We start from the raw sequence: 24,824 nt of genomic DNA on the forward strand, positions 1-24,824 counted from the left end.
CTGCTGCCAAAAGTGACCCTCCAGGGCTGGCATCTCTTACCAGGGGCTTGCCTGGAAAACCGTGGTTTGAGCAGCAATAAAACTAAGCCATTTGTCACCTGTGGGCCAGTTAGCTGAAGCCACAAAGGGTAATCTTCCCTGCCGCATAGTCACAGTGCTAGGTGAGGAGGTAGCCAAGATTCATTTGGCACAGACCTGGCTTCCTAATCCCATCCTCTGTAAGCCTTGCTGGCTATCGTGCGCCTTCACCCCAACAGCTGAAGGTAAATGTGCAGTCGCACATGAAACTGAGCTATGGGCTACTTTTTTTACAGAATATGCAGTGCGAGATAAACCGTCTTCCTAGAAAGAAAGGGGTGTACAGGCTTAGGCTCTTAAACAGCATGTCATCAGCGTAGTTCCTCACGCTGCTCGGGGTTTGATGCCTTTCAGACCCGTTTATGGTCTGCAAAGCCTTCCCCTCATGCCCTTGGCAGGCTCCCAGCGAGAGCTGCAGCAGCTGCTCAGGTGGAGCATCACGTCTTCCAGTAACACCAGCTGCCAGCACTGGGACTGCCACGGTGGCTTCATCCGTAAGGGCTGCAGCGCTACGTGCCGATAGCTCCGCTTTGGACTATTCCTGCTGATGGGTATTAGCCGAACAAAGACGTACGGACAATCATCTGGCTCATTCTTGCATAATGGTGTTTATTTCTTTTCTGGATGGGAGCAGATGCGATCGCTTCACTAGCTCAATTCCATCCGCAGCTGACTGAACTCATCCAACAAAGTCCCCAAGAGCAGAACTTGGCCTAAATTGCCTAAACCAGCAAAAGCAGATTCACGGCAACTTCAAAGATCAGAGAAAGCTTTTATCTTGGTTAACAGCCCCGAATCTGCTTGTGAAATTCTTGAAAAAAGATTCTATAACTCCGCCCCGCCGATTCACGGAGGATCGCGCACAACCACTTGCCGGCCGCAGGGATCGCCTCTCTCCCGCCCTTGGCTGACCCGCAGACCCAAACGCGCCCGAGAGAGAGGTCCGCACGCAGTACTCACGATAGCATTGCTTGCCGTCTGCGCCCAGCTCGTAGCCTGGGTTACAGGCGCACTTAAAGGAGCCGCGAGTGTTCAGGCACTGGTGCGCGCACGCGGCTAGGCCAGTCAGACATTCATTCACATCTGCAAGAGAGGAGCAGTCAATAAGCAAAGCAGGTTGTGCCATAAACGTTCGTGCAAGGGGACAATCGTTCCTGTCTTCAAGTTCTCCGCGGTTTCTCGCGCCCTAGAGTCTGGACCCTGGTGAAGAACAACGACAAAACAGAGTTAAGAGTTCAGAATTACCGTAAAGCTTCCTAGGAAATCGGATCACATGAAGCTCGAGTGTCGTTCCAGACAACTCGAGCGGGGCTCCTGGACAGACATCAACCGCTCAACCGAGCGCTGCCATGCCACCCCTCTGGAAGGCTTCTGCAGCACTCCGTTAAATGCACAAGCGCCGATGGTTACTAAGATCGAGCGCTACCTCACCCCGCGAGACACAGTCGTTTTTCTCCCTGAAAGCTTTGTTGCGAGGCGCTTACCTTCACAGGCCTTATTGTCAGGCGCCAGCCGGAAGCCAGGGTGGCACTCGCAGCGGGCTGTTCCGCGGTGGTTGTGGCACCGGTGCATGCAGCCGCCGTTCCTGTCGGCGCAGGGGTTCCTCACTGCAGGTCAAAGCAGAAGAGGCGGGCTTATTTCATACTAATCCTAGCTCTTATTGGCATTATGCTTGTGGGGAAAACAGAGCATCAAGCAGTTATGCCTAGCGAAAAAGTCTGCAATCCGTGAAAGACCATTCTCCACCAGACAGAAAACCTCTGCAGCCGTTCGCTGCTCCATCCGGGCAGGAGGATTTACCCGGTGCGAGATCCCGCAGAAGTACGGCACTAACCTGAGCAAAGGTGGAAGCTTGGCATGGGCATCTCCCTTTACCACGATTACAGAGCAAGCACCAGGCACATTTGCTTCAAGAGCTCCTCGCAAGAGGTTTGCCAGCCTCCGACCTGCTCCAGGACCCGGACCGATGCTACAAAACCCTACTGACCGCTGCTTTTTTAATACCCCAGTTGTTCCTTCTCCCTTAGCAACTTCACAGCTAAAGACTTCCCTCCTCCTTCTTATTGAACACCGGCTGCTATGAAAAAGGAGATTAAACTTCTGCTCAATATCCCCTCCAGCTTCTCTCCCTCCTGCAGCCGGGAGCGGGTCAGCCAGAAAGCTGTCTGCAAGCAGAGGGGGAAGATCCCGTCCTGCTGCGACAGGCTGCTGCTCCTTCGCTTGCTCAGAAGCGTCTGCCTTCGTACAACTTCATTTTTGCTGGCTACAGTCCTTCAGCTCTTGCCTTTCCGAATAAGCTGCAGAGTATGTTCACGACAATACAACACGCAGGGGTTTTACTGGAAACACCCCGACCTGAGCTGTTTGACATCTGAGCGTGCAAGCGCGCGCTCCCTATTCCCCCCCAACTCTCGGCTGCCCCGAAAAAAAGGCCAAAGCGAAGCGCTGCCTCCCCAGCTTCCCAGGCACGCTCGAGGGGACTCACGGACGCAGCGTTTGCCGTCTTCCCGCAGCTGGTAGTTGTGGCGGCACCGGCACTGGTGCTGCGCCAGCGTCACCTGCACGCAGTCGTGGTCGCAGCCGCCGTTGTTCAGGGCACACGTGTTGACGGCTGTGAGGCAAAGGGACAGAACGCTCGTCACAAAAATAACGGCACCCGGGCCGATCGCAGCCGCTTACAGAAGGATTTAACACTTATTTTGGGGCATATTCACCTTGTGCTAAAGCGAGAAGCTTGTGGCGAGTTTTTGAAGCGTGCTAAATGTGAGCTGTTGCGACAAAGCTCTGTTCCATACGCGGTGCACCGGGGTGCCAGAGAGGGACCTCGGGCGGACCCCCTCGAGGTGGGGGCCCTTTTCTTTAACAGCAAGATTGGCTCAAGTGTCAGGTAGCAGCTTAAAATCGCTCTTTGCTACAGTAAGAGCTCCCAGCAGCTCTCCCGAGACCGGGGGGTCTGGGCTAGGTCCTCCAGAACGCCACGGGAGGGAAGCCCGCGCACGTCCTAAGAAGCATCAGCCCCCTCCGAAGGGTGCCCGTCTGGGCAGGCAGGCTTCGCCGAAATTCTCGGAGCTTTGTTCAAAGACGGCCGCTGCAAGTGCAACGCCACAGCTAGTTCCGCTTAATGACCGCTCCAGAGCGAGCTGTGCTCGGGTGTATTCCGCTCTTCTTGCAATGAAGTGAGATGGAAAACTAAGTTTCCGGCCCCACGCCATGCAGAAGGCACCGACTACGGAGGGCAAGGCCCAGCAGGGACCACCAGTTCTTTCGGGAACGGTTAAGGAAAAATGTTTGAAGACGCATCTTGCAACATCCCCAGTTCAATGTACCAACCCCCGGTTCAGTGCTTTGAGTCGGAGATTTCCGCGGGAAGGCGAGGAGGCGTGTGCTCGTCCCCGCCACGAGTAACTGATGCGACAACCTGCAGAGTCGGAGCGCACGGAGCTGCGCTGGCGGGAACGGGGATTGCAGCCCAAGTGCAGGCGGGACTGGGAACTGAGATTCCCCACGGGTGTTCCTGGCCGTGCCACAGCGTTTCTGTGTGGCCTTGCGCAAGGCGCTTTCCTGCCCAAAGGATTTCAAACCCTCAGAAAACAGGAGGTTTTGCCTAGGCTACGGCAGAAAACAGATCTTATGACTGAACATGTGGGCTAGCTTCACAAGCTTACTATCATTAATCAGCCTCAAAACAGTCGTCTCCTCCTCCCTCTCTGTTCCTATAATCTGGGGCTTCTCTGCAGGACACGCAACAAAAGCATGGTTGAACTAGTGACGTGTGCGCCCTGAAACCAGCAAGCGGGCAGAGTTTGCCTGTTGCTTCTTAGTAGGCTGCAGCATCACTGGAAGCGTTCAAAAAATGTGTAGACGTGGCACTTTGGGAGACGGCACTTAGGGGGCACGGCGGTGTTGGGTTGACGGTTGGACTTGATGATCTTACAAGTCTTTTCCAACCTTAATGATTCTGTGATTCTACCCAGGACCACTGACAGCGTTGTATCCAGGAGAAATTTGAGCTAGAAAACAAAGCAGGGAAGGACTTTCTGGCGAGATAAGCCATCTTGGGGCAATCACATGCCTCCAAAGCGATGAAAGTCTCCTCTTAGACCATGGCATGTCTCCTGAGTTAGCCTACCTACGCCTTAACTGGTGAGCATCTCAAACAGAGACTGCTCCAGAGAGAGGTGTCCCTTACGGGAACCGGGGAACAAGTCTGTTCTTCGGAGACACGAGCGGCCGTGAAGCTGCACATCAAAGCCATGTGGGTGCGACACGGCTAAAACCCATCCACAGTCTGGCCTGGAAACCTAGACCCGGTTTCCATAAGGAGAATGGTACGATGACTTCTGGTCTCACATGTTTCTGACCTACCTTTCAAGCTCCAGAATAAATTCATGTGCTGACTCTGTGGAATCTTATAAGAATGCTAAAAATATCTCCGATGAAAAACATCTCTCCAGAAGCTGACGCTTCAGGTAATGACAGTGCCCTCGACAGCCGCAAGAGTTTTGCTAAGCAGGCGAGCCTGGAAAGCGTATGCTAGTAAAAGTCTCTGCTTTTAACGAGGTCTCTGAATCCCAAGGGAGGCTGGGTCTGTCCAACACCCGTGCCCAGGGTGCAGATGAGTGGGCGGGCTGCAGACGTCATCTTTTCTATAGACAAAGTACTGAAAGTAATTTGATTAAGCCCCTCTTGTATATTAGCGAAAACCAAATATTTGGCACAGAAGGAAAATAAAAGGCAAAACTGTATATTCGGGGTTTTTTTTCCGCAAACAGTTCCCCTGCAAAAAATACACCTTGACTCAGAGCTGAGGAGCGCTCGCATTTCAAACTTTTAAAAACTGACTTCCCCTTGTATGCCTCTAATTAACTAAACAACATTTGGGGGAAGAAAAGTGACTTAATAGGGTTGAAGTATTGCCACGCACAACATCGGGCTGGAGCAAGAACTATCAGTTTATGTTAGTTGTGCTGACATTGTTTCCTTTAATCCACTTGGAAGGAAACAACAGAAATACTCGACGTTCCTGAAGAGTTATGGGTCAGAGCTACAGTACTCAAGCTTTAGCAGAGATGGGTGGTCATTTTAAAATATCCTGATATATTAAAGTGTTTAATAATATATATTCAAAAATACCCATAAATAATGTGCTTGTTGGAGTGTTTTTTTTAAAAAAAGAAGTAAAACAATGCTACTGCCTGCCAAAACATTCCTTTGTACGGGAAAAGTACTGGGCCAATGTATAACAAGCCAACGCATCTTACGTCTAAAACAACCTCCCAGCATGCAGTTATTTGTATGAATTTGCAATCTAAATAACTGCCCTCCTCTCATATCTCTAAAAGATGACTTTTCAGAGTGGAAAAAACTAAAGTCCAGTTCTTTTTTACCATACAAAAGTTAAGCAGACTGAAATCCTGTAAGGTTGGACGCAGCAGCCTTTCCAAAAGCTCTATTTCTACACCCAAGAAGAAGACCCAACAGGTCTCTCCAGGTTGCGCCGCACCGCGCGGAGGCACGGTACCCGCCCCGTACCCCGCCGTAGCTGTGTAGCGATGGCGCTTTGCAATGGCAAAAACCGCTCCTGAAGGGCAGAGGAAACTTCAGGCACTCAGGCCGCGGCGGCTCTTGGCCGCGCGAGCAGGGCACGGTTCCTGTTCCAGCGAGCCCTCCTTGGCCGGCGTGTTTAAACGCAACCGAGTGCCAGAACCAGTATGCGGATCCTCACCGACGCCGTTTGCGGACCGCCAAGAGAACCTAAAAGGTGTCATGGCGAGAGCGCAAGGGCCTTGCAGAGCATTTTCCTTCCTCTTGTCTTTCTTTTAGTATAGCTTATTTGCTACCAGATGTACTCTTGAGACTAATAACCCCATCTGAGCCTCCCCTTCTGCGACTGCACACGATGGCGAAGGGGCCGGCGCATGCTGTTGTCTCAGCCTTCGCAGGTACGTTCCAGACCACTACGGGTAATGGGAACCAGAAGTCCTTCTCTGCCAAGAGACGTATGCACGGGGAAGAAGTGGCTGGCATCGCTGGCTATACGGTGCTCGTAGGCTATACGGCACCGGTGCCTACGCGCGATGTAACGAGCAAAGCAACGGCGTCCTGCGGCGGCTGAGCCACCCACGGTGCGCCGACCGGCCGGGGTGCTCATGCAGCACCGCAGTTTGGCTAAGATACAAACTAATTCAATGTAAGAATCAGGACTAGTAAGATGAAGCAACTGAAACACGTTAAAATTGGTTTGGGTGTCTCTCCATCAAAGCAAGGGCCTTCTAATTCTGAGTCTCCTTAGCTGGCTTCTTGCAGAGTAACAGCCAGCAGACCTCACTGCTGGCCTTGCTTTAATTACGGCTCTTTTTTTTCTCTGTTTACAGAACCACTCTAAAAATATTTCCATTCCCAGATGCTGTTCCTAGCTTAACATTTCTGTGACAACATTGCCAAATCCAGTGTCATCTCGTACATCATGCAGATTTTTGTAATTAAAGCTCAGACAGATTTTCCACAGATGATATTTTATCGTCTGCAAGAGGGACGTTACTTCCATCCCCTCTGTCTGAAGGGAGCTGAACGATGCTAGCTCCTAGATTCTGACCCTCTCGGGGCCGGGGGACGCGTAAAAGGGGATGAAAAGGCCATTATTACCAGCGGTTGGGTCTGCGAAGTAGCAGCCTAACGCGGGAGTCGGTTCAATAACTGAGCTAGCCGAGCTCCGCACCCTCCAGCTGACCTTCACGAACTGGGAAGAGCGGAACTCGGCCCCTGTAGCTGCGCTGCAACCCCCTGGGAGCCGAGCAGTGCCGCTCGCCCAGCCCGGCGGCCGCCAGCAACCTCACAGCGTCGGCGGTCGCTCCCTCTGCGTCGCCCCCAAAGCTCCGCGGCAGAGGCTGGCTCGGCAGCGCCGAAGGCGCGGGTGCCTCTAGCCGCCTCGCGAACCTGGAGCGCAACGCTCGCGCCGCAGCGAGGGGGTGGTAACGCTTGCCTTGACTCGGGCTCCTCCGCTCTAACGTCTCCTCTTTCCCATCCCTATCGCATCCTCCACACCCAAGCAATTTGCCATCAGAAGCAGCGAGCTAACGCTTTAAAGGTAACGGTAAGCAGCTGTAACTGGAATGGAGCACGGCATTCCTTTCTGCAGCGTCACACACAACCACCCGTTCTAAGAAATGGCTGAGAAACGTGCCACTGGACAAAGACAAGGTCCAATTTTCTAAAACGTGCCAATTGTCTGTACAACGCCTGCAAATCGAAAACCTCTGCAAAGTACATAGGGACGCTTACCCTCCATGCACGGAGCTCAAGCCCGTGCAAACCTTTATGGTATAGTCCTTCCGTGCGCTATATAAATCGCTGCTATATTTCAGATTTCTTCATTTGAAGTACTCTTAATATAAATAGGGATACATCATGTAATCCCAAACTGATTTATTCTAACCTCAGACAATTTCCAGAAACATGCTGTGTGTTAATACAGACCATCTCTCTCCTCCGCAGGCCAACAAAAGCAATTGGCTCCGATTAAATTCTTTGCCTTGGACTGGATTTCATCCCCCTGCTGAAACAGTGAAAGACCTGAAGATGTCAGCTCCCTGCCTCCTGCCCATGTGGTTCTGATAAAGAAAGAGGTAATTTCAGGACGTCTAATGACTCTTTTTGCCTTGTTTCACTTTCAATGGAAACGTCTGCTCTTTTTCTCGCTCCCTTCTATATTAAAATCCATCACCAGTGACTCGCTGTATTTGAACAAGAGACACAAGAAAAGAGTCTTGCACAACTGAGCTGCGGATTACCCAAGGCATCCACGACGGCTGTGAGTGTCGCTGCGAGACACAGGGAGGTGCTTTCAGCCCTTTCCTGTGCTCCCTGAGCCACAGCCGGGGAGCGGGTCCAGGTCCAGGTTCACCCAGAGAGCCGCCTCGGCCTCGTTGCTCGCGTCGGAGCATCTCTGGGATGCAGCCCGTGGCGGGCTCCTGCCACCTGGCTTCCTCGGCACAGCCTGGAGCTGAGAGCTCGGCCTTGGCCGTGAGCTTTTATTCCACCCCTGCAGCACAGGAACCGCCGCGAGGCTTTTGGAGCCCCTCGCTCCCACGATCGATGGGGCAGACGTGGCTCCGCTGAGGGGAGGGATGCAGAGGCGTGAGCGCGGGGGGCCGCCCGCAGCCTGCCATCCCTCACTGCCCTTGGTGCTCCAGGCAACGTCAAAGATGAGATTAGGAATCCCCTGCGGGGCTGTGCACGGAGCCGAGCTCTGCTTATGCCGAAAAGGTACCAACGTCCTCCGAGAAAAGCGCGTTTAAAGGCAAAACGCTTCTTCCAATCCTACACGCTCTTTGCAGGGAACTGCAACACGCTTCATAGGAAATTGCTTTTAAAGGCGCCCAAGTAACTTCCGACAACTTTTGCTCATTTTTTCCTGCCTTGTGCCTTGCTTCGTCACCTGCGATCCTGAGCACAAAGGTGCGAACAACTACCAAGGGTGCAAAGCCGTCAGAAGACAGCAGCAAAAGATTTTATCTGTTTTCCAATTGTGTGACATCTTCAGGAATAAAAGGGGCTTCGACTTGCCGCCGCAAGCTTGGAACAATAGTTCAGCCAGAGGGTGGAAAAGGACCGATCATCCTGAGTCCACTCCCAGGAGCTGAGCTCCTGCCCAGTCCTGCGCTCGGGGTTAAGCCTCCGCAGGGGAATTCTGGAGCGCCCTGCTTCAGGCGGTGTTGCCGATTAACTGAAGCCCTTGTGGGTTTTGTGGGGATCAGAAAACATTTAAAAGAATTAGATCCGTGGTTTCACAGACCTTAACTAGAAACTTCACGGCACCGGTCTTTTTCTGCCTCCAGAATGCCTTCTGACCTGCCTTGCTGCTCCCAGGGGCTGCCGGCAGCTTCCTAAAGCCGATCTCCGTGCTTGACCCAGCTCTAAGCCGCGAGCCTTCCTGCAGCCCTGGCTCAGATCACGAGCAGCGACTTCCCCTGCCTCTACGGGCAGAGCAGCTCTGGAGCGGAGGGGAATGGATGGCAGAGTCTCCAGTTCTCTCTCCTCCTTGCCTACTCCTTCCATTTAGTGGCAATTTTTTTCTCTTTTAGCAGCGCTGAATCCTACCTGTCCAGCAAAATTAGAGGATATCCCAACTTGAAGAGAGATGCAGCTTTTACCGGCTAACCTAATCCCTCAGAGCCACGCAGGAAAAAGAAATCCTTGGCTGAAGTCAAGTCCTTGGCTGAAGTCAAGTCCGTGCCTGAAGCTCCACAGGAGTGAAGAGACGTGGCTCAGGAGCTCCTGCGCAAGACCCGCCACCTCTTGCTACCCCCAGCCCGAGAAAGCAGCCGCCGGGCACTGCGGCGTCTCCGCTCTGCCCTTGCGACCGACGTTACTCGACCAGACACGCGCGCCTACTCTGACCTGCGCAGCGTCACGCTGCGGCTTGAGCTTTGCCGGACGCCACCGCCGATCTCTTCGTAGCTACCAACCAACCCAACAGCTACCGAGCAGCTGAAGCTCAACCAGCTGATTTTCCCCGCAAAGGGAGGCTATCGTGCCTCTACCCTCCTGTTGCAGCTGGCCTTAAGCTTGGTATTTAGCGAGAGAAAACGCTTTCCTCCTCCCCAGCGGCGCTGGCAGAGTGCTCCCGAAACACGAAAATCGAGGTGCGAATGGAGGGCGTGTTGAGTGAGGCCTCCTGCCTTTGCCGCTGCTGCCTGCACGCTGCCCGCGCCCCGCGATCGCTGCCTGGTAACGTCAAGAACGCTGGCGTAACAAAGCCCCTGTGACTTCCAAGATCAAGTCGGAGCAAAGCCTCTGACTTCGCAGTGTAAATATTTACGTAGACCAAGGACTAAAGGAAAGAACCACTTGCGTGCACTTGTGAGAACACCGCAGAAAGCGAGCGCGGGCTTTCCAAGGGCCCGGGATTACCACAAAGCGACCCACGGAAAGCCGCCCGGCCGGACCGCAGGCCGCCGCCAGCCTCGGGGGCTCACCGTCCGAGCGTCGGCAAAGGCAATGAAGGGGAGCGTGCACGTGGCCACCCGCGGCGCAGGGCAACCGTACGCACCGGCAGAGGAGGAACCTCCAAGGCTGCGCTCCGTTCTGGGCTTTTGCGAGAAAAAGACGTTTACTTCCACCCCTCCGCACAGCCGGCTTAAGGAGTTCGTACAGAGCTATTACGAAGGCCTGACATATCCACAGACCCGCGCGTTATGGCAAACGCTTGCTCAGAAGTTTAATGCAGAGCGGGTTTGCAGCGCTCGGCGCGAGCAGCACGGAGCAGGGAAGCCCTGCCTGCCCGGATCCCGGCAGAAACGCGCGGCACATCGCAGCCACACGAGTGGGTAAGCCCGAGCGACGAAAGCAAAGGATGGAAACCGCTTTTAAACAAGAGCTTCCTCCCTGTCGTGGTCCTTTTTGTACTTTCTCTAGAAACTGTTTCACCTGCTGGGCCTGACCCGGCTGAGAACGCTCCTTATATCAGTTTGTCTCACGTTTTATTCTATGAGGCAGAGGCGGCAGAATTGCCGTATGCCACAAAAAAAGAGAAGTACCTATTTCGGAGGCGATTATTAGATGACAGACCACAGACGTACGTCTCGCTGCGCTTGTTAAGAGTATCGTCGCATGGCGGGAGCGGCTGTGGAAGGATGCGCAGCTCGTGCTGCTCTGGGCACGGCGGGTACCGCTTCCTTTGGTGGTTTTTATTCCGCTCACATCGCCATTCCCAACTGGAACGCGCAGGCTCACGCAGTTGTTTTTAGCAAACTCTGGAACGTGACTATATTCCGAGAAAAAAAAGCAAACGGCCTTTGTAATACCATGGCCCGGGAATTCTTTCCACACGTATGAAAAGATCCCTCAAAAAATGGAAAAATGTGTCAAATAAAGCTGTGAGGGGGAAGTGGTTTAAGAAAAACAACTGCAGCAGCAGATGCTGGAAGGCAGACTCCAAGCTCCACCCCGGTGTCTCTAAGACTCTGGTTCAGGGCAGGCAAACAACAATATTTCAAGAAATTGGCCCACACCTCAGCCGCGAGCCAAACCTGGCACCTGAATTGTAGTGTCTGGACACGCACCATCCAAGCGGACGTGTGATCAACAGCCCAGGGAAGAGGCTTTTGAGATTATTCTGGCCACAGTTCCACGCAGAGCCGTGCTTATTCGCACTTGTCTGTCACACCTAGTGCCTACCACGTGGCTAGGGAAATAGCCGGGCTAAAGGGGACGACCGACTTGAACCTTTTCATGATCTAGTTTACGTATTTGCTCTGGAAGTGGCGTATCTGCTACAGCTGGTATCAAAAGCAGAAGCATCAAAGCATTGGAAGTTACTTCTCCTGAACCAGAACAAACTAAGGAACTGCAAAGAAATCAAAATCGTACGTGTCCACACCGAAGAACACCAAACGTCATGAGCCCGGTAACAGAAACACGTTAGGGAAGACGACCAGGGTCCTGAGAAACAAAGGAAAACGCAACCCATCACCGTCATCTCAAATTCCCTGCGTGTGAGCGGGTAAGCCAACGTAAGCATTTTCCGTACAATGCCACACATCTGCAGGTAGGCAAAGGGCTACGAAGTATTAGAGCTTCTCAAGAAACTGAAAACGGCGACTTACCAATGCAGGTCCTGCCATCTGTGTGCAGGCGAAAGCCCGGCTTGCATTCACAATAGTAAGATCCGAGGGTGTTCACGCATCGGTGCTGGCAGCCCCCGTTGAGGACCCGGCACTCATCGACGTCTGCAAAAGAAAAGGGGAGAGGGCAGAAAAATTCAGCGGAGTGGGCATGACGGGATCTGAAGTCAGGAATATTCACCCTCTGTGGACTGACTCCAGATGTGGGGAACGAATGCAGAGGGAACAAGACTGTCATTTCATGAGGTTTAATCAGTCAAGCTATTTAAGAAATTTCAATGACAAGCATGCAATCAGCCAAAAAAAAAAAAAAATCTTATTTGTCAATCAGCATAAGCCATCCTTCATCTTGTTGAGATTACGGCTTAATTAATATTTTACACTTCCTCACTCTGTAGGTGTTGAAAACAGGCTGGGCTAGGCCATTTGTTACGTAGGCGAATGGTGGGAGCAAACACCTAACGCTACAGACTGCAGCGAGGGGGAAAGCTGAACGCGGCCTCAGCGCCACAGCGGCGGATGTTCTCATCCCGCTGAGCCGGTCGCATCCTGTCGCGGCACAGAAGCCGGCGTCCGCCGAGCTCGGCCACGTGCCGAAGGCGAGAGGCTTTACTGCCCCGGTTCTCCTCTCGGTACTTGGCAAAGCGTTTAACACATTTCACACCGTTTATGCCTGGAACTCGCTTGACCTGCTGCTGAAATGCAGCAAAATCTGGGGTACCTGGGGATAAGCTCCGCTCAGAATTGCTACACGTCGCTGGGATGGGAGAGAACACACGCCAATACCTGGAGAAAGCTATTACCATGGATTTTTCACAATTAGACGATACTTAAGAACACCATGACATCCAGCTCGCCCCCAAATACAGAGGGCAGAACGCAAATGGCGAGACTCCGACCGCAGCTCCCTGGCCCTCTCCTCCCAGCTCCGCAACCAGAGCAAGCCCGGGAAAACGGAGGCAGCCATTGCTGCGAGGAATCCGCTTGGCCGGTAAAAGGGTGCACATCCATCTCTATTGGTAAAATGGCAGGCCCTCGAACAAAAGGCATCCTCTGAGCCAGAAGAATCATCTGCCAAGTGCTGAGCAATCTTTCAAGAGCTGAAATGGGAACTAGCCCACGAATTTGCGGCGAAAAAGCTCTTTATATTTTAGTATCGGAGCTTCAAAACCGGGGAGGTAGACAGCAGCGTGTTACAGAAAGGGAGATTCATTCCTCTTTCACAGACCTTAAATTGCCTTCGAGCGCCGGGAATAACTTCCAGAACTGAGAAGAAATGTAAAAATATTTGGAGCGCCCAGTTACATGGTGCTAACCGAGATGCATATCAGGAGCTTGTCAAAGGCAATTTCAAGTCTCCGAGACGTAAGACTCTTTCATATGGCTATAATTAGAAATAAGGGAGATGTTTGCGGATATAGCTGCCCAGTTTCTTAATTCCTGCCATTTGTGTGTGTGTACACGTATACACGTATGCTACCGCTCAGACGGGAAAGGATCAAGGATCTCTAATCAGATGGGGGAACCGGGTCACATTCACCCTAACGGCAAAAAAACCAACCAGCAGTTCCTTTTTCCATGGAGAGAAAGCTTCCGTAGCTTTGGGCCTATCAGCGTTTCTACGCGCTTTCTGCATTTTGCGAAGACGTCTTCAGCACGCACAACTATTTCCCGCTGGCACAGCGCGCCGGTCACGCAAGCAGCAGGACGATACAGAGCCAAGCTGAGCAATGAACCAGCGCCGCTTCATCAATGACTGTTACTAATAAGATAAAGAAACATTTCCTCAATGAATCACGGCAGGGCGATGCCCTGACTCTGCCTTTGCAAGCCAGCGGTGCAAAAACCTGCCCGAGCCGCACCCTTGCCCCGCGCCCCTGCCCGAAGCATCACCCAGCTCCCCGTTTGCTCTGCCAGATCGCTCTTCCCCGGCTGCCGCTACAGCTCCCGCCGGGGAGGCAAAGCGCGCCGAGAAGCGCAGGAGAAATGCAACCTCGACTGAAGCCGGTGCTAAAAGCTCGCGTTAATTAGATTTATTTTACGTTGATGGGATTAATTACCAGCAAAATCAGCTAGCAGCAAGCAAATGGACTGGGTCAGGGACAAAACGGGAGGCAAAGTGGGAAGGGTGATGCTTGTTTGACTGGTTGTTTCTGAGCTACACAGTAATAACACAAAATGACTGTTTTCTCAGAACACTTTTCGTTAGAAGGCTTCTCACTGCTTACAAAGGCAAAACTGAAAGATCGGAGCACGTGCAAATGGCCCTCTGCCCTTTCCGTCCCAGTGCTGCCTGGTGAACCCACAGTCTCGACTTCTGATGTGCCGCTGCGACGGCCGTACAAGGCTCCTTCTTCGGAGCGCCCGTTGTAGCTGTAGGCTTCATCAACTGGGCAGAAAACGATCGTTTGTGTAATGCCGGGCCTCTGCCCGTTCCGTGGACTGTAGCTTCCTCCTCTGGGCATTTTAGAAGGTTTTGGTATTTTTTTCCTGTTTCTTCCATTTTACTTCATTGTTAAAGAAAGGAAAATGAATGGATTTTTGAGGTGAAACATAAGCTTTAAGTGATGCTCTCCAAAGAGTAACCCAAATCCAAACCAGCTTTGCAGGGGGAAGGAATGCTGCGGCACGAAGCCGAGATGCTCGTCAAAGCAACCTAGTTCTAATTAAACCATTTTCCTCCACGAAGGTTTTACACAATTGGGAGGCTACGGAGCCCACGAGCCCCTGGTGCACTCGTTGCTCGTGCGGTGGGGCGACAAGCTCGCCGGGAAGGACAGTGGAGCGCGCGCCCTCCCGAGCCCTTCCTCCAGCAGCTGCTGGCAGCCTCCGAACCCTGCAGCTCCCCAGTGTCCCCACAAGCTCGAACTTGGGCGTTCAGAGCTCACTATCCAAAAAAGTTAGTGATGTGTTGAATAAACGTCTTACTTTCACCTCATTACTCATACTCAGTAATTACACATCTCCCCTCTAAATATCTCTTCTTCTCTCTTTGTATTTTTCACCCTCTAAATCTCTGTAATTATGGAGGGCTGTCCCCACCCCAAAACCCGCCTCTGCCCCGTCCCACCTCGGCCTGGGAAAGCGGCCAGCCCTTCCTCGCGCCCCGGCTGCAGAAGCGCCCGTCACCTTCGCTGGGCACGCTTCCCACAGGACCCCCGTCCCCTTTTCCCTTCTGGAGCCTTGTTCATCTCCTTCTGCAGTAACAGAGAGGTTTTTGGATGTGTACTACACGATGGTGTGACCAAAGTAAGACCCCCCATCCTTTGCACCCCTGAAAGGAGGGAAGCAGGGTCATCCCCAAGAAATCTTAGGTTTGCGTCTTTGGAAATAACACAACTGGCCACTGGCCACCCCAGCAGCGGCATGGGGCTCGCGATTTGCCCAGGAACACAAAGGGCGAAGCGGCAGGAGCCGCCTCCCGGGGCCGGGATGGAGCATCGCCGTGGAGGGCCACGTTGCCCTCGGTGCACGTCTTGGCAGTACAAAGATCTGAAAATCTACGTGACGCTTTGCGAGATGCGGTTTGTGGCACGCTGAGGTTATTTTCCTATTGGAGCGCTGACAAAATCTGGTTGAAATTAATATGCCAAAGAAGGAAAATTAGAAGCATACAGGCTTCTCTTCCGAGGAGGGTAGCTGACACCGAGCAACCCAGAGCCATGCCAGGACAGAGCACGCCGAGCCCTCGTGCCTGGGCACTCCGCCGTGCCGGCATGGACAGGGCCAGCGGATACTGAGGCAGATGCAAAAACCGAACGCAGCGAGACCCTGGGAGTGGGACTTGGCTTATTGGGCAGGGAAACTCCCCGGCTGTGTTAGGAAACCAGAGTTCACATCCTCATCCGCAAGGACACAGGGCACACCTGAGAAACGGCTCTCGTCAGCCTCTTCCCCCGACAGAGAGAATCCGTCGGAGCTCAGATATCGGCCACGTGGACCAGCTGGGGTTACGCTCTAATCTACTTCAGGGAAGAGGAACACGAGACCGAAACAGAGAGGAGGGTGCGCGGAGATGGCCGTGGTTACGTGCGCGCTCTGACCACGTACAGGTCCTTCGTGAAGTTATACTGTGATTTATCTCGAACAAGAGCTCCGTCAGAGGAAAGAAAGTGGCAACAGCAGCTCTGCAAATTACTAAAGAGGCAGTTTATCTCCTCCGAAAGGCTGAGGTGGAGGAGATGGATCCCAGCTGGAAGCACAGGCAGCAGATACGCTGCTGAGGTTTGCTCTATCTGCCTAAACAGCAGTGCCAGGCTTGAATCCCTGCGGCAATTAGCCTGGATTACAGAGCAGGGCTGCCGGGAAAAGGTTAATTAAAATCCATCAAGATGAGCATGTGTGGGATTTAGTGCCTTTATCTTGCTGGTACCAGTTTGGTGAAGCTAATTCAGCAATTTTAGGAAATGAAGAGACTGGAAGGAGCTGAACCGACAGAGCGGCACACTGGATGCCCAAAGCCGACCGCTTGTGGGGAGAGGAGCGCCGCGTTACCTGCCCCGCGCCACCGACAACGGATTAGAAACTCGGGGCGCAGAACGGGGCCGGGCTGTGGCAGAAGACAAAACCCCGGCGCGTTACTTCATCTCTTGCACGTATCGCACAGCCCCCAGCACGAATGACCTGCAGGCATCGAGGGCCCTGTTCTGCCATGCTCCCCTCACAGACCATGCAGGCAGGGCTCAGCAACAGCAGGGTCCAACAGTGCGAGGAAGACATGGGAGAGGACGATGCCTCATCCCCCCTCTCTGCGAACTCGGAAGCCCTTCCCTCCTCCAGGACGGGAAGAACGGTGCCTGCCTCGGGCTGGTCTCGGCTTGGAACCCAAGAGACTCACGTGAGGGAAGAAGAAAGGTCACTTTGGCGGTCAGAATGCCTCCACACCCTCAGTTTTCATCTTCTTGTAAAACAGGCATTTGGGAAAGCCTTAAAGAGCTTCACTGAGTTATTCGGGCTGGCATTCCTTCCTTCGCTGCAGCCTCTCCTCGACAGAGCGGAGCTGCCCGTCGCTTTCCCACGCCGCCTGGGCCACCCTCAACAGCAGCAGTTTCCAAAGGCACTTCAGGAACGGTCGCACTGGTTTCACAATAATCTGAAGAAGTGAAAAATGTATTGGGGAGCTGCTTTGTCCTCAGCTCACCTTTTTTTGCCTTCAAGCGCGGCGGCTGGGAGAGCCGCCCGGCTCTCATTTGCACCCACATTTCTGTCTCTGGATGGTGCTGATAATTAGGTATTACTCAGAGCGGAGCAGAGGCGCACGTAACAACAAGCAGGCAGCCTTGACGTGCTGCTACACTCCCCCTCTCAAACCTTTTTTCATAGCTTTGCTTTACCCCGCTTCTCTGTGCGGTCTGTCATTTTGGAGAGAAGACGTACCTGCGCAGAGGCGTGTCGGCTTGGTCCCTGCGCCGTGCTCTGGAAGCTAACCGCACAGACGTCGGCACAGACGTATACTTGCCGATGGTACCGACCAGTGGGAATGCAGGAACGGGAATGCGGGAATGAAGGAGCTAACAGAAACCATATAATCAAACAAAAGCAACCAGCTATGCTCCGTGCTGTTTTCTGACATCCTTCAGAGAATCATAGAGAGAACATCAAGGGCTGCTTCACCATGACGATTTAACGCGAGTCCCCAGCAGAGCACAATGACCTCTCCTGTAAAGGTTAGCCGTGTAAGGGCATAATCCATAGCATTGCAATTAGCCACTCTACCAAAGGGATCCAACAGAGCACCGCTTGTACGCAGAGTGCATTATAAGGCACTCAAGACCTCAGTGAAACGTACATCACTATTACACAAAACACCTCTTCGTTCTCCATTCATCCAATAAAAGCACCAATGAAACGCATCTGCAGCAGTTCATTGCGCTTGCTTTGCTTTCGCAACTGGCCGACGAAAAGAACACATCTGTGCAGAAGCGTGCGCTGCCCGCACTGGCGAAGCAAGCCAGCGCACGCTATCCTGAAAATCAGATGGTCAGGAGAACGTCTGCTGCTACCTGTCGAAGAGAAGCTCAAGCAGCGAAGGGAAAATCGTCAAGCAAAACTAGAGCGGTATCGAGTTCGGGGCGAGCAACACACGCCTATGATTGTGTCGCCCACCTTGCCGTCTGCAGGTGCGATGCTAGCTTCCCACCCCCAGCTCCTGCCGTCCAGCCGCTCCCGCGCGCCTTGGGGTACCTACCTGCACGCCGGCTGCGGAAGGGGGGGCACGTCTTCAGGGAGCTGCCCCCAGCACCTCGTCTCAGGCCGTGTCTCCTGAGCACCTAATTGTGTTCAAAGGCAGCAACTAAGTTCCCTGAAAAATTGCCTTGTTTCTCGTGTCAACACCCAGAGAACAAGGTCCAGACAGCACCTGCGCGAGAAGACAGCAGCTCCGCGTGCCCCGGGAAGATTCGAGGCCGAAGCCCCAGCATTCTGCCAGCACATGTCAGCGACTCGCACAGAAAAGTCTGGTCCTGCTGGAGGAGAGGACCGAGGTGTTTACCCGAGCCAGTCTTCACCCCTCCGTCTGCTGGTTCTGTCAAAGGTACCATTCAGGGGAAAGGTATTTTGTGCCACAACACGCCAAAAATTCACTTGTTCTCGGAGATGGAAAGAGAGACGGTGTTTTTCCTCGGGTTGTTTTGTTGTTCTCAATGGGGTGGGCCTGAAGGCTGTGGTGGGTTGGATTGGGTTTGGTTTATTTTGTACTCTGCCTTCTACTCCTCTATAAACCCTGTAGGAATAGTAGACGTAACTTCCTGGAAGAAAAACATATTTAGCTTATGTGTCAGAGTTTGGCTTGCAGATGCCCGGATAGTCACCCCTTTCTGAAGATGAAAAAACAACCAGGCTCCTGGAAAAGGGGCCGCAGACATCACACGCTTTTCAGTAGATGCGTTGAGTTTTTCCCCCAGGTTCAGAGCACTCGGGAAGAACAGCCAAAGGGCCTGGGTGAAGGCACTTTGCTTTTCCAGCTGAAAGCCACATTCCTCCTGAACTTGAGAAAAATACCTCAGCCTTGCAGACCAAAAGATAACTTCACACGGAAGTCAGGATAAAGCCACGAGCGTCCACGGAGCTCCCGATCTGTGGAATCGGGATCAGGTTAGTTACGTGGTAGGGAAGGGAAGGCTGGAGGTTTCTGCTCCGGACACAAAGCTGGATCTCAGGAGCTTGTGTCAGAGAAGTCGTATGAGCCAACGGTGTTGGATGGAGACACAAAATGCAATCGGAGTTTGAGACAAACAGCTGATCTATAAATAGCAAAACAGCAACTCGCCCCCTTTCCAAAGGTCTGGCACATCTCGCAAATATACTGATATCACTTTTATAATCGACTGCTTGGGGCATTTATTTATTAGGATTATCTCACGATGAGATAATGCATTCCTTGATATCTACATTACTCACAAGCATCCAAAGTCTTTCATGAACTTCACACATTCGCCATTATTTCCTAAGTCTTCAGGCAACCTCAAACTTTATCTGCTGCTAGGTCAGCTGCACACACGGCGGGGAAGAAATAAGTACACGTGCTCGCAGAACTCGCGCCTCGCTCAACGTCCCCATCCGCCATCACACACAAGCCAGTGCACATAAATCACAGAATCACGGAATCATTAAGGTTGGAAAAGACCTTTAAGATCATCAAGTCCAACCATCAACCCAACACCACCGTGCCCACTAAACCATGTGCCCAAGTGCCACATCTGCACATTTTTTGAACGCTGTTCAACAAAGGTATTGGAAAGCGGCAAAAAAGTCTTGTCTCATTGCAGTGCCTGACCCAGTGCAGCAGAAAGTGCAAGTCTCATTAAAAAACAAAAACCCCAACAAGTAAACTTGTCAATGACAGGGAAGAAGTGTGGATTTTGCTCCTTACTGCTTGGAAGTGGAACCGTGGAAGTTGACCATTTACCTTCTGCTATGCTCAAGTCTCCACTTGCTATTAGCAGGCACGGTCCATCAACGCTTCCGACTTTCTGACACGCAGCAGAGCTGGCAAAACGCCGAGGCAGCATTGATGGAAGGCGCTGCACGTGCGCAACGGGAGTACGGGGCGACTCCATCCCCTCCACCTGCTCGACGGGAAACGCGGGCTGGCCACGGACCATCCGCACGGCAACAGGCTTGAGACTCCTTGCTGGGAATTTGCCTCTGACAGCCACCACCGAGCATGAAGACGTCGGCACCGAGGGGCAAGCTGTGAGACGTGGCTCTTTGGACTGCGTCTACCAGCTGTGGCCCGTACACTCCCCAGCTCCCGGCCCCGGTCACTGCCGCCAGAGGATTCCCCTTACACATAAAAGGACCCCGAGTAATACTGAGCTCTGTCCTTTGCAAGGCTCCACTATATAGGACCCCTAGAACACAGACAAATTCAGAGTCTCACAGAGAGAAGGATGGATTTTTTCCAAGATAAAGCAGTATCCTATTTCATTTGTTGCCCTGCACTGGGGTGAAACCCTTTGGAACGGAGGCAAAAGCGAAGCGGCGTACCTTAACAAAAGGTACGCGTTCGTTTTTGACAGGAATATTGCACAGTAGCCCTCTTTAATCAAGCCACAGAGCAGCACAGCGACTGGCGGAAAGAACCCCTCGTTTCCTTCCCCCTCTGCCAGGAGTGACTTTTCAGACCTGCAGACCTGCCAAAGGCGGACTGTGCCTACGATAACGCTAAGAAGCAACGCAAAAGCCTTTGGGCAGCCCGGTCCCCGCTTCGACTGTAGCTGCTGCCAGTCTGGGACTCCCCAGGAGCCCAGCTGCCCGCCCCGCGGCAGCAGCACGCCGAAGAGGAGAGCCCCAGCGAAGCCACCGCGCCCGGCTACGTACCTGGCCGCAGCTCGGCGTGGCCCGCACGCCCCAGCCAGGGGCAGGGGTAGCAGTTTCTCCAGAGGTAGCGGTAGTGGCTGCCCGCGGTACCTGGGAGGCCGCCCAAAAACCCGAAGCACCACAGCAGCATCCCCAGCCGCTCCTGCACCCGCCCCATGGCGGCGAGCCAACGGGCAGCCAGGCAGAAGGCGAAGAAAAGCCCACAGAAGGCGGACGCCCGTGGGCGACCAAGCGGTGCCGAGCTGCGGGAGCCGGGCGAGCGAAACCCGCCCCCAGAAAGCAGCGGGGATGCGCGGAGCGGCGCGGGCGAGCGGCTCCGCCGGGGGGGGCGAGCACTCTGCCGAGGGGCGAGCGGCTCCGCCGGCGGGCGAGCGGCCCCGCCCCGCGCTGCCCCCGCCCCGCAGGTGAAGCCCGGCCCGGGGGCGGCCCTGCCCCGGCGGGGCGGGGGGACAGGCGGACGGACGGACGGCTTCTGCGCAGCGCCGGTGCCGCGGAGCTCGGCGCTGCCCCCGCGATACGCGCAGGGCGCGGTGGCACCCGCCGGGGTGACGCAGAACCGTCACCGGGAAACAAAGACGCCGGTTTGCCCAAAATGCGCCTGGCGAGCCCTCAAAAGCGGTGACCCGTGGCCAGGCTCCCCCCCACGGCACCCGAGAGCACCGCTGGGTCGCTCGGCCCTCGGGGGCTCAGCCACAGCTGCGGGGCGAGGCGGAGGGTGCAAGGAACAGGATGCCGCACGCAGGGCTGCCAGGCACCGAGCCTCATCACCCACGCACAGGCTCTCTGGGGCTAGTGACTCGTGCGAGCGGCCAGCGCAGGCCCAAGCATGAGGCTGCGTGCGCAGGCTGGTAAAATCCAGCTCCCCCACAAAAAAGCAAGGGCCTTGCCAGTCCTTAAGTGAGACGCCAAAGAGAAACCTTCACAGGGCTGTTCTGAACATCAAGAAAAAAAGAAATCTTCATCGACAAATTTAAGCTCAAATAAGGAACAGCCACTGTGACTGCTCCAAAGAAAACCATAGCATTACCGTTTCCTGTAAGATGGAGCCTAGAATTTTGTTTTACCTTTTTCATTAGACAAGAAGTAAGAATAGCTTACTGGATTTTCCAGAGGCAAGCTCAAAAGCCCGATTTAACTTTCTGGAATGTTTTGAAACAATGCGCTTGCGGGGCTGAGCTGGGGGAGAGCAGGGCCTGCTACTTTGAGACGTTTTAGCAGTATTATTTGGCCATAGTAAAATTCCAAATTAAAACTTGTGGTTTAGACTGCAGTGAAGAGCATTCCATGAGAAATTTTGAAACATAGAGAGAAGCTGAATCCAGGAGGAAAATAACGATTTAAGGCTAACGCTGCGGCGCTTTCCAAAGGAAGGTGGACTCCAGTCACGAGTCCCCTGCGCAGATTGTTCCAAGCGAGAGCAGCTTCCTAACGTTTCAGGGACCGCTTCGGCTCATCGGAATATTCACCCCTTGCAACAGTCCACATGCTTTTCATTAACATTTTGAGTTAAAATACCCAACCCAAAAATTTGCCAGTTACTTCGCAGAAAAAAAAAATGTAACCTTTCTGAAAGATGCTGCAAGTTTTTAGAAATTTAGAAATCCGTCTGCACACAGGGAAATCTGCAAACTGCTGATGTGCCACAGCCTGCCAGCCCTTTAACACGTGTCCTATCGCTGCCTGGTAGCTCCAACTGGGGTCCCCCGAGGAGATGCTCAGCGCCGGGGGAGAGACGACGCGGGGCAGGAATGAATGCTGGAGGGGTATCGCTGAAAGGCACCCGAAGCGACGCCTGCGCTCGCCGAGGCCCACGCCGAACCCAAGGCCCCGTTTCGCTGCCGTGCAGCACGCCTCTGCACCTGCCGGCGTACACTGCCACCCCGCTAGAAGTCGCTTTTGGATCTACCGATTACTTCACCCAGTTAAAAATAACGCAGCGCCAGACCTCATGAATTTCCCTTGCTGGCCGCGATGGGTTCCTCGGGAACAACCCCTCTGCACAGCGACATTTGGGCCATCACAACGGCTAGTGCGACACTTTGCCCGTGAATGTTTCCATCAGTGTTGACACGCAGAAATGAATGTTGCCACAGAGCTATGAAAAATGCTTTAGAGCAACTTCCTCAACTCAGTAACGCTAGTAAGACGTTGTTGATGTAAAATCAGCCTTGCCTGGAATGCAGACGAATGAGCGAGTGCAGCTCTCCAAGTGACTCCCTGACTGCACAAGCACCGACCAAAGGGACCTTTCCACTGGCCCCATGACCTGAAAATTCCTCCCACCTGGGCACATGCAGCCCCCGACAAAGAGCCCTCGCTCCTTGCCCTGCAGAAGCGAATGCTAGCACAGCCGCTGATGCTCAACAAATTAACAACGTGACAAACTTGCTCAATCTTGTATTTTCTTAGGCTGCTAAAAAAAAAATAATCGTGAAAGGCTCAGACTTTTCCACCCAGCTCCGTGGTAGAGCACACGCATCGGAAGCCCATAGGGCTTGAACATAAGTTGAGTCTTGCTTATGTAATACGTTGTGCTTGGCCAGGTTTGAGCCAGCTCAAGCTTCCCTGTCACCTAATTTACTTCAGCTGATTAAGTACTAAGAGTTGGTTTGAGTATGGCAACAGGGTACAATCAGCAGCAGATCGTTACTGCTTCTGGTGGAATTAGCTAGGAGAGCATTAGCATCCAGAGGGGTTCTTTGAACAGGGAGTGAGCTGGACCGGACCCGTAACTCTCCCGGAATTTCCTTCAGATTCAGGCTTAGCGTTAACAAATTCGCGTAAGAACCCAAACAAGCTACAGCTGACACCGTGGTACTGCGAAGTTCCAACAGCGCGTGAAGTCCCGGAGTTAATTCACCCCTACACAGGCACAGGTCAACCAGCTTAGGTAATTACGGGTGCTTGCGGCTTCATCCAAAAATTACCCAAAGCCTGTACCAAGTTTCTTCTGACATTTTAAAAAGGATCCTACAGTTAAAAGGAAACAGCCCAATGGAGAATATGAAGGCAGTCCAGAAAAGCGCCGGGGGTGAAACACAGAAGGGAACCGAGAAGAACAGGCTGAGGCACGGGGCTTGTGATCCTGGGGTTCAGCACGGCGCGAGCCATCCCCGCGCACAGGGTGGGTACGTGCTAAGAAGAAAACTAAGAGCTAAGAGCTTCTCGGTTTTCCCGCTGCTAGACAGACAATTATGGTTTAGGGACTTCACTCCCCGCTTTCACCTCCTGATAGTCCTCCAGGTGAGGCCAGAGAGGAGCTTGGCCCCACCTGGATTGACCTGTCTGCATTGAGAGGAACTTGGAATTCCAACCTGTTTAGCCATGACACCCTGACTCCGGGGGTTGGCGGCTCAGGCGCTCTGTCGTTGCGCCGTGCTGTAACGTTGCCTGACCAAGAGTCTGCCAAACAAAGAGCGCAGGAAATTTAACACATACCAGTCACAGGCTGCATGCCAAAATGAATTCCAGACAGATTTCTGAACCCCTCTACATGTGTGTAAGGAAAATGTTAGTTCGTAATTGCATGAATGGAGACCCCCGTGTGCTGAATTAGGTTTATTACACATGATCCAGCTAATGCATGAATCTTCATTTCATTTTGGAGCGAATGCCCTTGTCCTAAGAGGGCTATGAAAATTTCCGCTATGCCTCTCTACATGAAGTGGCGCTTAGAAGGATAAAATGAGAATCATTTGTTTGTGAGAATCCTATTTTGGAGGTTTGGTTTATGATGCTTTCTAAGAGCTCTATCCACTGCGTGCTTGGCTGAGCTCTCGCCATTGCGCCTGTCGCTAGCGCATACCAACTCTTCCAAAAGTCTGTGCCAGAGTGCCGGTTTTCTGCAAAACCTCCTACAGCAAAACAGGAAAGCCGAAGGAGAAGCATCACTTAGTACCACTCCACAAATGAGCTCCTTCTCCGGGATGTAACTTAAACCTGAATTGATGGTGGCCAATAGATCTAGAAAAGGGGCTTCCACAAAGAATCATAGAACCATTAAGGTTGGAAAAGACCTTTAAGATCATCAAGTCCAACTATCAACCCAACACCACCGTGCCCACTAAACCATGTCCCAAAGTGCCACGTCCACACGTTTTCTGAATGCCTCCAGTGACGGTGACTCCACCACCTCCCTGGGCAGCCTGTTCCAATGTTTGACTGCTCTCTCTGTAAAGAAATTTTTCCGAATATCCAATCTAAACCTCCTCTGGTGCAACTTGAGGCCATTTCCTCTCATCCTATCACTAGTCCAAGTCCCCGACATTACCACCTAACACGGGGCAGCGGATCCTCAAGAAG

The 24,824-nt window shown here is 53.1% G+C and overlaps 1 protein-coding gene across 1 annotated transcript in view; it reads right to left on the minus strand.

The window, feature by feature from the left end:
* Positions 1-24,824, minus strand: part of MEGF6 (multiple EGF like domains 6) — a gene marked incomplete at its 5' end in the record, with an annotated part of 95,694 nt that overhangs the window by 24,062 nt on the left and 46,808 nt on the right. Inside the window, 4 exons of the mRNA XM_082009449.1 lie at positions 1,039-1,161; positions 1,563-1,685; positions 2,564-2,689; positions 11,685-11,807. Of these exons, the coding sequence (XP_081865575.1) occupies positions 1,039-1,161; positions 1,563-1,685; positions 2,564-2,689; positions 11,685-11,807 (495 nt within the window). The remainder of the gene's footprint in view (positions 1-1,038; positions 1,162-1,562; positions 1,686-2,563; positions 2,690-11,684; positions 11,808-24,824) is intronic.

This window comes from Phaethon aethereus (assembly GCF_964289735.1).
Source record: "Phaethon aethereus genome assembly, chromosome: 21".
Lineage (NCBI taxonomy): Eukaryota > Metazoa > Chordata > Aves > Phaethontiformes > Phaethontidae > Phaethon > Phaethon aethereus.